The following is a 14,354-nucleotide window of genomic DNA, read 5'->3' as shown; positions in this document are numbered from 1 at the left end:
ACGCTTCAATTTTGATATAGTAATCCTTAAATAAATCAAATGAGACCCATATATTTATACCTTAAAATAGGTATAAATATTAACTTGATTCATGAACTATTTCATCTACAAATTTCCCCAAATAGAATATCATAACCAGTATGATGACATAATCTCTCTTTCATACTGCATCTAACGGTTTAACAAGCAAGATGAGCTCCAGTTTATCTTGATAAAAATAACTTGTCTAAGAAACAATGCCAGATTTTGTACAGTTGGGTAAATTTCAGTATCTTCCATTTCATATTCTCGCATAAAACCAGCAAAATATATTGATATTCAGTGGAAGAGTCCAACTTAGCAGGATAGTTGTTTCACTCATTAAACAAAAATGGAACATACTAGATTTACCATCTGTTCCTCCCTTTTCCTCCGACACAATAAAATAAAAGAAAAATAAAATGAGCACAACAGAAAATTATTTCAACTACAATATCCTTCGCCCTCTCTTCTTTTTATCGGCCATTTTCATTTTTGCCTATTTTACAAATAAAGGGGCCTAACTACCATGCCCTTCAGCATCTCAACAAGCAGTTAAACGCAGATCAATTCCAAAATTCGATCTCCAAAACCCGTCTCATATCCCTTTCTTGAATTTCACAGAAATGAGGCAGAAAGCTCCATGAAATTTATATTCCTCAATTCAATGCCCATATCTTGCTGATGCATGAGATGATGCTCCCTTGAGGGTACTTTTCCCTCCCTCTTAGCAGTGTTATATACAGACAGATGATTAACAACACTGATCATATGCAACACCAAGACCCAAACTAGAAATGAAGTTTGGAAAAGAATTAATTGCACATGACAGAAACCCAGTGCAGCTCAGTCTGAAACTATTTCTTCTAATTCTGGCTCCTCAGAGTCGAATCCCTCATAATCCAACCCTGTAACATTAAGTGAATCAAGGCCTTCCTGATCACCATCATTATCAGGTTCAGGAAGTTCTGGCTCATCATCAACATTTGGATCATCATTTGTGCTACCCTCTCCAGTTACATTATACCCCTTCCCATACTTTCTAAGACCTGAATCTTTGATTCCCCTGGCCTCATAATCTTCACAGATGCAGGTGTGTGGGTTCTCATGAAACTCTCCCCTGCCTGGCCTAACTTCCTTTGGCTCCCCCATGAAGCCCCGCTGGTAACTACGCACTTTTGATGTAAACACGTCCCATGTTATGTTACCTTCGTTCAAGAACAAACGATATAGTTTTTTAGCATTTGGACGAATGGTAGGTTTGTGTCCAAAATACTTCCTACAATTTAAATAGACACAAATATTTAGTCACCGGCAGCAGGAAACAAGGAAATGAAGAACAGAGAAGAGAATATAAAAGACCAATTACCTCCGTCCAGCTAACATTCTAGCCATGTTACCATTGTTGTTAGTAACAAATACATCACTTTCATCACAAACAATGAAATCAAGAGCAGCCATTCGGGAAGAAAATGAAGAAAATGGTTCCAACTCTTCCTTTCTGGCTATAGTCTCTTTAGTATAGAAGTGCGGGAAGAGTGCCTTTAGAGGAGCCAATGATTCTTCCCCTCTGTATACTTCTCCAGAGGCCACATAAATATGAACATCACTGCCATAACCCAAAGCTCTCAACATGAGACCAACTTCCTTTGGAGTGAGAGGACATTTTCCATGCCTCCTTTCTTTCTCAGGGTTTTTGATCTGCAAACGTTTTTAAATAGATCTTACACATACTTCTACTAAACTATACAGTTCAATACATAAAACATAAACTAAAACATAAACCAAGTAAAAAAAAAATAACAGAACTGAAAATCACTCAGGGTCAAATTCAATACAAGATATGAATGAATCCCTTCTACTACATGGGTCTCAACGTTTTTCTATTACAAATAAAAACCTCACTGGTGCTTAGAGTGCTAATAATTCAACTGCAATAAACAATGGTTTCATATAAATATAGTAACTCGCAATCAGTAACCTATACATCATGTAATGTCAAAGAAATAATCAATTTTAACCAAGTCATTTGAATCTTACATGTAAAGATTTCCACCTCTTCCGTATGGCACCTAATTCTTGCCTTTCCCTATCACCACCACCATAATAGCATCCTGAGAATGCCAACATATCAGGTTCATACCTGTAATAAAATGACATTAGATACCATCTAATGACTGTCCTAGGTAAATGCTACTTGAATGTAAAAGTCATTAGCTGTTAACAAAACTGCAGTAAGCATAAGCTTCACGTTCTGCATGCATAACTATCACTCCAGAAATGTGAAGCTACCAGGATTTGCTCTAGGCTCACTGCCCCATCCGTAGAATTCAAGTTATCATTCAAAAAATTATGATGCATCTACTCTTTTCATGTAAGTCAAAGAATCAACGCATTTTACACGTCTATCTCCTCCGAAACAGACATGGTCATATTCACATGTCTGAACAAACGGAAGGCTTTTTATCATGTGCATAACCACATGAATTCACACTTCATTTTAAATTACTATGAGCTAATATACACATACCGACAAGCAATGGTGTCTAGCAGTGAGTACAAATACATGAAACATGCATATGTTAACAGACATGTTTTCTTAATGAATTCAGTATGTGAAAGTTAACTAGTTAGGTAGGCATATGGGATGAGAACATGCTTGTATGTTTAACCAATAAGCTGAATAACTATACAACAACAATGAAGAATAGTTTTTTCATTGCAATAGATAGGTTAGGTGGGATGCTCCAATTAAATTATAGAGGCAACCAGTAACCAAGAAATGAATCTCTAATGAAATTCGATCAGAGTACCTAAGGTGCAAGGCGATAAAATGTTTGCTTTTCATCCTCATCCTGCGGACTAATGTCTTGCCCATTTCAAGAATAGGATTTGTAAACTTCAAAGCATGGTAGTTAACTCTACATCTTAACTTTTGCAATTGTGTGTCCAACTTGTTTGCAAGCCTATAATCAAACTTGGTCAGCTGAATTGCCTGCCACAGAATTAAGAAAGCAATGTCATTTCCAAAACAGTAAGTCGACCATTCAATAGAAGTCAAAATGTAACCACACCGATCACTGTAAATTAACTAAATTAATCCATGATTTCAAGTGCCAGTACTACAAGATGTGTATAAACATCCATACAATCTAATGATTCAGAAATATAAAGATTAGAGAAAGTTTGATCCATGTCAACTACTGTTGACTAACACAGAAGGTTTCTAATTAGGAGGATTCAAATCTTTAAGATCCTAATTAGGCTTGATTTAAGAAATTTTATTTTTATTGTGAATATTCCTAATTTAGGCCGATTCTTTGTGTATAAATACTCAAACCTTGTAAAAGTCAATTCAATTGAAATAGAATTAAAAAATTCTCCCAATATTCTTCATAGTATCATAACTTTTTTCCTGATTTTAGGATTTAAATTTAATTTTTCTCTTAAGAGTTTCTAAAATTCTAGATCTATCTTTTTGGTACTAGCCTATCTAAGAATCTTTTTTCATCTTATTGCCGCCATCAGTAGGGTCGCTGGACTGTCGCCGTCCAGCTTCGACGCTAAAAAGCCATGCTTTTGAGACTCACGCGCCCTCGCAAGATTCTGCGTCTTTCCCACGCGCCGACTCGAGTGACCTTTTCCGGTGGTTTTTTTGACAGCGATCCTTTCCGGCAGACTTGCCTTCAAATCATGCCTCTAACCTGTGTGGACCCGTGACTTGGTTCACCTTTTTCCAAAATGGGAGACGTTTTCTGATGGTTTTTCCGGCAGTGATCCTTTCCGGCAGACTTGCCTTCAAGTCGCACTTCTGATCTGCTGGACCTGTGCCATTTTCGCCAGTAAACAATAATTCTTCCTTCAATAACAATAATTTTCCACTGTTTTTGACAAAAAAGGCGGTTTTTTCTTGAAATGGCAGTGACTTGTGTGGGTAATGTAAGGATTTGTAATAATACTTTCATTTCGTCTCTTGATTCTATTCTATGAATTATTAATTTAGATACAAATAGACATATGACGGGCTCCTCTGAAGGCTTGCTTAATTATTTTCCATGTCAACAAAAAGACACTGTCAGAATCGCAGATGGTTCTTCCACTCCTATATCTGGAACCGGTTTTATTGTTTGTACTCCAAATATCAAGCTATTCTCTGTTATTCATGTTCCTTGTTTCTCTATTAATCCTTTATCTGTTAGTGCTCTCACCAAAGTACTTAACCATAAAATTGAAAAAATTCCTAACTATCATGTTATTCAGGACCTTCAAACTGGGAAGAGGATTGACAATAGTACACTACACGATGGTTTATATATATTGAAAGTTAATCTGAGTTTGAATTCACCACGGAATCTTTTTGGAAAAAATCAAGATATCAACCAGGAAATCATACAGTGGCATCAACGGTTAAGACACCCGTCCTTTCTTTTAGAGAAACTTTATCCTGAATAGCCGTTTTTCTACTTAGTTGGAGTCTAATGGGATACTATATCAAACTAGTTGTCCTTATACTAGCACCTAAAATGGTATTGCTGAAAGAAAAAATACACTTGTTGAAAGTAGCCCGATTTCTCATTTTCACCATGAACCTTCCAAAAACCTATTGGGGAGATGCAGTCTTAGTCGCAGCTTATCTCATTAATAGAATGCCTCTCAAAGCTCGTCTTTAAAAACCCTTTAGAGGTGCTCCAAGAGAAAAATGCTTATATTATTCCACTAGAAGTGTTTGGATGCACGTGTTTTGTTCATACTAGAACAGGTGGAAAGCTCAATCCGAGGGCTATTAAATGTGTGTTTGTTGGGTACTCTCTCACATAGAAGAGTTACAAGTGTTACCATCCTCCATCTAAAAAATACCTTGTCAGTATGAATATTACATTTAGAGAGACTGAACCTTACTTCAGTACTACCCCATCAACTCTTCAGGAGAGAACAATGAGAGAGAAGAGATTATTCCTAGTCCTATAACTCTAGTATGTTTTACTCTAGAGGAGACCATTATAGGGGAGACTATTGATGATCAAGAGACTATTATACAGGGGAGACTATTAGTGACCAAATTAGGCATTTGGATAAACCAGATTTAAGGAGATATCCAAGAAGAGACAAGACGGAAGCAGAAAAAAACCATTGTGTAGCCTACTCAGTGTCATGAATCTTCTTCTTTTCCATCTGGTGAGTCATCCCTAAACCTTGAACCCTTTGATGATCTAAATAAACCAATTGCTCAAAGGAAAGGAATTAGATCTTGTACAAAACACTCTATTTCTAACTTTCTTTCTTATGATTCTTTGTCTCCATCCTATAGAGCCTTTGCCTTATCTAATTCCTCTGTGTCTATTCCACAGGATTGGAAGGAAACTCTTGCAGATCCTAAACGGAAGAAAGCAAAGATTGAAAAGATGAAAGCACTGGCAAAAAATGAGACCTAGGAACTTGTCACTCTCCCACCTGAGAAAAAATAATTTATTGGCTGGTGTTCACTGTGAAACACAAAGCAGATGGATCAATTGAAAAATTCAAGGCTAGACTAGTGGCCAAGGGATACACTCAAGCCTATAGAGTGTTTGCCCCTGTTGCCAAAATTAACTCAATCAGAGTATTGTTATCTTGCGCTGTCAACCTTGACTGGGCTCTCCAACAATTTGATGTAAAAAATGCATTCATCCATAGAGACTTAGAGAAGGAAGAGTATATGGCAGTCCCTCTTGGATTTGCTAATGAAAAAATACAAGAAAAGATGTGCAGGCTAAATAAGACTTTGTATGGATTGAAGCAGTCACACATAGCTTGGTTTGATCGATTCAGTAAAGCTATGATTTCCTTTGACTATTAACAGAGATGATGACCATACCCTATTTATCAGACATCATGAGGATAAAATTACTCTTTTTATAGTCTATATTGAGGACATAGTAATGATAGGGGATGACACTGAAGAATGAAGAAATGACTCAGCTGAAAAAACTTTTGGCTCAAAAGTTCGAAATTAAAGATCTACAAAAACTGCAATATTCCTTGGGAATTGAGGTTGCTAGGTCAAAGTAAGAAATCTTCATTTGTCAGAGAAAATACATTCTGAATCTTTTAAAAGAAACTGTTATGTCAGGTTATAAACCAGCAGAAACTCTTATCGAGAGCAATCACAAGCTACAAGCAAGGATTGGTGAATCAGTAGATATGGGCAGATATTAGAGGTTGGTAAGCAGACTGATTTATCTTTCACATACTCGACTAGACATAGCATATGTAATTAGCTTAGTTAGTCAATTTATGCATGATCCTCGTGAATCTCACATGCAAGTTGTTTTTTGCATTTTGCGATACTTGAAGTTTGCTCCTGGAAAAGGTCTTCTATTCTCTAAATACGATCATCTTCGCATACATTCATTCACAGATGCAGATTGGGCTAGATCCCTTTATGATAGAAGGTCGACTAGTGGTTACTGTACACTTATGGAAGGAAACCTTGTTACTTGGAGAAGCAAAAAGCAAAGTGTTGTTGCTCGATCAAGTGATAGAGTGATGGCACAAGGTATTTGTGAACTCCTATGGTTGCAAAGATTATTAAAGGAATTGAAACTATTGGAGAGGGACAAACTCCTCTTGTGCTGTGAGAACAAAGCTGCCATTAGTATAGCTCACAATCTGGTTCAACATGAACGAACAAGATACATAGAAATTGGTCGACATTTCATTAAAGAGAAGCTAATAAATGGTATCTTAAGGTTAGATCATGCGACTTCCAATGAACAGCTAGCTGACGTGTTTACTAAAGGAATTAGCAACAAAACCTATCATTTGATTTGTAAGTTGGACATATGTGATACCTATGCACCAACTTGAGGGGGAGTGTTGACCAACATAAAAGGTTCCTAATTAGGAGGATTCAAATCTTTTGGGATCCTAATTAGGCTTGATTTAAGGGATTTTATTCTTATTGTAAATATTCCTAATTTAAGTTGATTCTTTGTGTATAAATACTCAAGGTCAATTCAATTGGAATAGAATAAAAAATTCCTCCCAAAATTCTTCAACTACGCATGTCATTACTAGAATTTCTCAAGCAAGTTCTTCAAAATGAGGATGTAATTTTTCAAAAAAGAAAAAATAACAGCCAAAAAGAGAACTATAAAGGAATCACATATGTGGTCAATATGAAGTCTGATAAAAAACAGCACTGACAGTTATCATATATGAATGTTTTTATGATGCACAATTGAGGCATGCAAATGATAGGTTTGGTTCTGAACCAAATAAAACTAGAAAACCAAAAAATAAATATCATTTTATGAGAAACGAACTAAATCAAATTGAAACATATCATTTCATAATCAAACAAAACCCGATCTTTCTTCCAATTTCATTGATCTAACAACACCTAGCATAGAAAGCACGAATTGTATCACAAGCTCAATTTTTATTTTAACCAATAAATAAACACAAATTTCTCCAAGATTCAAAACTTCAAACAGAAAAAAAAAACCTATTTTTGCCAAACAAACCCAAATTTTCTTCCTTAGCTGTGCTTGCCAGAAGCGTGCTTGTATCCTTAGTTGCAAAGACTAGGGTAAGCAAATAATCGGTCAGCTTCAAAGCGAACCAAACCAAATTTAACAAACTTTAAATCAAACCAATTTCATTAAAGAAAAGCTGACTTGATCTGGTCGGGTTCAGTTATCTAATTCAGTTCACCTAATAAGCATGGTGTCATCACAGATTCTCATCAATCATCAACAAAAAGTAACACAACGATCTACTTTTTAACTGAATGCACAATCTTAGCCTCTAAGTAGGCATAATACATATTCAAAAAATGACTAATTCAATACACAATTAAAAAATGGTTAATTCTAATTAGAGCAAAATGCATGAAACTATTAATGAAATCTATTTTCCTTTAGAAAAATAGACTAAACTCCTTTTCCTTAATATGAATGAGATCTATTTCCTTTAGAAAAATAAACTAAACTCTTTTTCCTTAAAATATTAATCCTTTTTATTTCATAATAATGAACTACACAGTTCAAAGTCACTAAACCAAAACAATGAATTGTTGATTCTTCAAATCTAAACACACATACAACTTGGAGGCCCTTCACAACTCTTACAAACAAAAACCAACATCGTAGACCTCAAAGCTCCTTTAGATCCCTCAAAGAACATGAAGAATAGAAAAAATGTAAATGAGGCACAAACAGCATAAATGGCTGGAGGTCTAGCAGTGTCAATGGCCTCTCTATGGCAAAATGAGAAGGAAATGAAAACCTGGGAGGGGAGGGGGAGAAGAAAGAAAGATGAACTAATTAAGGTGGCATAGGCGGGCAGGTGGCTAGGTTTTTTGAGGTTAAGTGAGGAAGTTATTAATATATGACAACTGTACCAATAATCGTATAATTTTAAATGGAAGGTCATGATTTATTACAAAGTTGAGTTAAAAAAAAAAATTGAAAGCAGCTGCAAGAGTCAAGCCGAAGGCCTTATGTAGTCTTTCACACCTAAACCACTAAACAATATGCATCACAAGTATAATGTAACTTTTCAAATATATTTATTTTGATTCAGTTTGGTCCAATGGATATTTTACTTTATAAACTGATTGTTCAGGTAAAAAAAGCACCGAAACTTTAATTCAATTTGATTGGTTAGTTATTTGAGTTTTAAATCCAATGCTACAAGCCCTTAGCAAAGATCCCACCTTGAACTTGCTCCTGGCTTGGTGGATCTCAATAGACGTTCTGCTGGATAAGCAAACACATTTTTGAGACTCTGATCCCTTAGTGCTCTAGCACTTCAACGAGAATAATGCAATGCATGTCGAAGCCTTTTTGAAATTCATTAGTGGAAAATATAGGATGGAAAGCTTAAGGAATGGCAATAGAGGTCTCAATGAAATTTAGAGAGTAAAATGTGATCTTGGAACAGAGAGGACATGGTTAGAGAATGAAAGGTGGTCTATGGAAGCTTGGACATAGGAGGGTTTGGCTTGGAGTTATGACTGTGGGAGATGGTTTTGCGGAAGCTTGGGGGAGAGGGGGAGAATGAACAACAAGGAGGGAAATGAGACAGAGAGTGGGAGATTCGGGTGAAAAAAGAAAAGAGGAAAATGGGGAATAGTGATTTCTCTTGGTTTACAATGGATTGGATATGAAACCACTGGCTCAAAAACTAAAGTGACAATAATACTTCAGTTGGTTCAGTTTGAAGAAAACTAACCAAATGGAAAAACCAAATTTATTTAAAATTATAGCTGAAACAAAACAAGCCATCCAAAACCAACTTAGATTGGTTCTACAATTCTGTTATAACCAAACTTGACTAAGCCCTATACAAGTTATTATAAGGCTGCAAATCAAACCTCATCAACCATTTCAAACCAACTTTTATCAGTTATTAAACATTTCCATCATTTGAACTTTGAAGCAGTTAAAATCAGTAATAAAAGTGAGTTCACACTAAGACTTGAGCATTCATTTGTTTCTCTGACTTAACAGTCTGATGCACAAGACAAGATAACCAATTAAAGGCCTTTTCTTTTTAGCATCCCCAATGCACGAGGCACCATGCTTTGCAATGGGTTAGAGGAGGGTAATTTATCAACATTCAGATGCAGTTGAAAATAAACAACCTCGCTAAAAGCAAAGCCCACAAATAGGGTACTAAAAATAAAGTTACAAGTGATATTGAAGAGTGGCAGTAGGAATGTAGGATATAAACATAACACAGCAGAACTTGTGCAACTTCGTAGAACACAGTCAAACTTTTTACTGCATATCAGAGAAAGTAAAGAACTGAGAACTTACATGCCTTCTCAAAAGAACAGGTAATACACGATTTTGATAACATCTCTCACTACACTTCCTCGGCACACGCATGTTACGTGAAGTCCAAGTTTTGCCTCCCCTTCTTGGGAGACTTTTTATGATTTTGACATCATTTGATAAGGAGTTAATGAACCAATCAACATCAAAAATATCAACAAAATCGCTGCACAATTGCACAAAACAAATAAATTGTCATCCAACATTGTAATATTTGAATAGATATAAATATTTGTTCGTTCAAAGATTTTGCCAGTTATTCAACATTATAAAATCAACTCGCACAAAAGCTGACAGTTATGCTCATTCAGCTACCTTGCATCCTTCCAAAAGGATTTCTGGTCCAGCTTTGGAACAACAAGTGTAGCATTTAGAATTCGGGCAGCCACAACAGCATCAGTGATCTGCATAAATGTAGAACCAAACTTTACATCGGAAAACAATTGATCAGAGCAAAAGCACATTGTCTAAACGTCATAATAAAAAAACACACGTCTCTAGATGAGAGAATAATTGGATCTGATTTACGGTAATTGAAATGATTGGTCTACGGAATTCAGCAACCAAACTGTTTTACAATTCAATCACACAATATTTGAAGGTAGTGGCCCACAGGCAAAATTGATTGTTAGAAGAACACCAATAAAACAACAGCGCAAAATGTCAGCTCAGAATGGTACCCCTGTCCGCTGTTGATTCAAGCCTCCACTTGTAGCAATCAGCACATATCGGTCACGTTGGGTAACAGTGTCAGCATCTGCAGAATAATGGACCAAATTCAGTTTAAAAAAGTGATTTAATTACCATATATGAATCTTATAAATTACAAAATCAAATAAAAGGAAACAGCGAGTATCAATTTCCAATCAGTTCCATCAATGCTCGCTATAATTGCTTTACGTGGGACGAAGTCCCCTATTAGCATTTTGAGGCACAAATAAATTGCAAGTCAACAGATGAAAAGATGATATATGATATACATACTTGCAAAATTCTTGCTGGCATTACTGCATCCATAGTAGAATTTGGAGTTTCTTGAATTCCAAATATCATGACCCAATCTCCCTCCGGTGCGCTAAGTTCCCACAAGCCAACAAACAAATCACATCAATCCAGTCAGGATCCCATTAAAAAAAAAAACCTAAAATTTGCTCCAAAGCATATATTTGTGCAGGGACGATTAAAAATATTATACAAAGGCGAACCCTAACCGGCACACGAAAAACTGGTTCTCCAATCGCAACATTAGCTGTAACATTGGACTGAACAAAAAGGAAAAAGAAAAGTAAACAATAAGGCCTCAGAAATTAAAATTTTCAGGTGCATACAGATGTATCCATAGATGCAGGGAATGTATGTACCGAGTAGAAACGGCGAGGGTGACGAAAATTATTTGAATCGGTAGGAGAAGGGGCAAGAATGGAGAGGAGACCGAAAAGGATGAGAAGAACTCCAGAAACGGCTGATATAAGGGGAAGCAGAGAACGTAGGCGGTTGTAATAGTGGTGGCGCCGCCTATGAAGAGCCATCTACGGGGGGCTTTGGGGAACAAGCGCTTCTCTCCCTGATAAAAAATTGTCGCATAGAGAGAGGGAGAGGATATGAGCTAAATGCAAAATCGATCTGCTTATGCTAAGAGGGCAGCATTGGCTGGAGAGAGAGGCGCCTGAGCGGTGCAGTTTAAAAGAGTCGCGAAGGTAAAACGACAAGATTGATGATTACGGTGGCTTAGCAAATTGGCCTCAGATGGGTTTGGGCGCAGATGGAAATGAAAGAATAAATGAACCCCAAATCTGAGTGGCTTGTGATCGTGAGCTGGCTGTGTCAGTTTTCGCGGTTGAGATTGATGTGATTCTTTCCTTTCTGTTTTTAAAAATAAAAATATTACCGACTCCACCTATGACGGGGTGGCCTTCCTAGTTCATGATAATTTTTTAGATAATTGCCTCAATCTTTCCCCGTACGTTATACATGTTATTTGTTAATTTATTATAGCAATATAATTTAAATGTTTTGTCATGTATATTTTACTCATATTATAAAATTATTTAACCTCCATTTAAAATGATAAATTTTAAAAAAAATAAAAATAAACTTTTTATATTTAACAAATTACTAATATAAAAATTTAATTTTCTTAAATTCTTACGATAATTAATTTTAAATTAAAAATAAATCTTATCAAAATTATTAAAATTTTATAAAAAATTATATTATTTAAAGTTATTTATATCGAAATTACTTATTAGCCATTAAAAAAATTTTTTATTTTCTTTTTCTTTTACTTTTAATTTTAAATTTATTTTTTATTTTTTAATTAATAGTTAATCTTTATAAAAATTTATTTTAATTTAATAATAGCTATTAATATTTAATACATTTATAATTAATATTAAAATTTATTATATTATTTTATTAATTTAAAAAAAATAATTTTTATATTTTTAATAATAAGAAATTATGTAAAATTCAAACTTTAAATGTTACAAAAATATTAATAATGATTTTTTAATGAATGTAATAAAAATGATTGTTATTTATAAGAATAAATATTTATGTTTAATTTAAAAATAATAAAAATATGAATAAATTAAATTAATTTGAATTTTATTATTAGTTTGTCTAATATAAAAGAATTGAATTGAATTCTATTACATTTAAATTGGTTCCAAATAAATAATTTTTTTATAAATAGAAATGAATTGAATTCTATTGATAGAATTTAATTTTTTTTAAAAAGAATCGCATACTAAATAAGAGCTTAATAATAAAAGTCCTAGTTAATTATAATTTTAACTTATGTGTCCTTAAATATTAATATATTGAAGAGAGAAGACATCTTTTCTTCTAAGAGCTCTTGCTTATCATTTAGAAAATTATTGATCTATTACCTCAATTTGAAAGTTTTTTTTTTTTGCTCTTTTAGTTAAAAGAGTAACTTCTTTCATCTTATGGGTTGTGTCTCTCCTTAGAAATATATATATAATATTTTAGTTTTTGGTTAGTAGTGATTATTGTATCCAGACTTTTTTCAATTTTTTTTATATTGGGCGTTTATATTGAATTATTTTGTAGATGCAGAGACTCTCAATATAGACTTCTAAGTTGTTTTTTCAATTGAGAATAAGAAAGTGGCTCATGGTAATGGCTCATTAAGGTGACATAGTTACATTGCTATTATTTAGTTATTGACAAAGACTTCTTCTCCTCACTCACTTTTGTCGATTTTTTAGGAATGGTCTCTCTAGCAATAGTATATAGATGATTGTATAAACTTTATTCACTTTACATGATGTATCAATCCATTTTATGTATTATATTTTAGTAGTACATTGGTATCTAATAATACAAGTAGCGTTATTCTTTGACTTTTGTTAGTTTTATAGTTTTGCACTTGTAATTTTTCTCTTATATTGTTCAATAGGTTAGTATAACCTTTGATAATTGATACCAAGAAAAATAAAGTTTCTATCGTGTTGGTTTTTTTTTAATCGAAGGTAATTTCATTTATCGATGAATGGTTTTAAGACCCATAAGAATACAAAGCAAGCTTGAAAAATAAAACCACTTGATGCCCATCCTAAATAAAAAAATAAGACTAAGCTTACAAACTCAAAGGCCAAAAGCTTAAGGCTCACAAGAATACAAACCAAGCTTGAAAAATAAAACAACTTGAAGCCCATCCTAAATAAAAAAAAAATAAGACTAAGTTTATAAACTCAAAGGCCAAAAGCCTAAAACCCCTAAGCTTAAGAGCATAAACCTTAGCATTAAGCTATTTCTTCGAGAAGATTTTGGTCCCATCGTCACTCAAGGAAAGCTGAGAAGCACTCACCGTCGAAAACGACTAACAACTCCAATAAGCGAAAATAAAAGAGGACTATCGAACTACCAGGGAAAATAGAAGAGAGCCTCTAGTAGTTCAAAACGAAGAGCACCCAGTCATGAACATGAGGTATCGCCCAAGCAAGGAAGGTGACATTGGATCAAAACTCACCGGCGATTTTTCTCGCGCCTTGATGACAATCGATCCATAGAAAATGAATGGCTAGAAGCCCTTGACATATCCAATGTCACAACCATGAATAAAGACCCTTCCCAAGCAATTTATAGAATATAGATTAAGGGCGAGCATTATTCGGTTCAAATCGAAAAAAATCGACTAAACCGAATTAATATGAAAATTTAGTTCAGTTTTTAATTTCAGAAATTTCAGTTATTTCATTTCGGTTTGGTTTTGATCAGAAAAAAATCAAAAAAACTGAACCGAACTGATTAGTGATAATAATATGCTATTTTCAATAATATAGATAAATTAAATCATATTAAAATTAAAATATTTTAATTAAATTTTAAAATACTAAAAATAAAGTGTAAAAAATAAAAAATTTATTAAAAATCGAAACCGATCAAATCGAACTGAATCAGACCAATTCAGTTCAATTAGGTTTCTGACCAAAATCAATTCGGTTTGATTTTTATAAATACTAAAATTTTAATTTTCGGTTTATTCAG

At 34.1% G+C, this 14,354-nt stretch overlaps 1 protein-coding gene across 2 annotated transcripts; it reads right to left on the bottom strand.

Moving 5' to 3' along the window:
- Window positions 1-285: 285 nt before the first annotated feature.
- LOC110615560 (O-fucosyltransferase 16) lies at window positions 286-11,682 on the bottom strand. 2 transcript variants are annotated; one of them, XM_021757489.2, is made up of 10 exons: window positions 11,201-11,682; window positions 11,051-11,101; window positions 10,824-10,914; window positions 10,520-10,596; window positions 10,155-10,243; window positions 9,822-10,005; window positions 2,832-3,013; window positions 2,059-2,161; window positions 1,388-1,719; window positions 286-1,297 (listed from the first exon to the last, which is right to left on the bottom strand). In XM_021757489.2, the coding sequence occupies exons 1-10, from the start codon at window positions 11,366-11,368 to the stop codon at window positions 865-867; spliced, it is 1,710 nt and encodes a 569-aa protein (XP_021613181.1). In that variant the 5' UTR covers window positions 11,369-11,682; the 3' UTR covers window positions 286-864. The 2 variants fall into 2 exon arrangements, with proteins under 2 accessions (XP_021613181.1, XP_043812684.1); XM_043956749.1 differs by lacking the exon at window positions 11,051-11,101.
- Window positions 11,683-14,354: the final 2,672 nt, after the last annotated feature.

Source organism: Manihot esculenta, chromosome 5, assembly GCF_001659605.2.
Source record: "Manihot esculenta cultivar AM560-2 chromosome 5, M.esculenta_v8, whole genome shotgun sequence".
NCBI lineage: Eukaryota > Viridiplantae > Streptophyta > Magnoliopsida > Malpighiales > Euphorbiaceae > Manihot > Manihot esculenta.
This window is presented reverse-complemented; position numbering and strand designations above follow the sequence as displayed.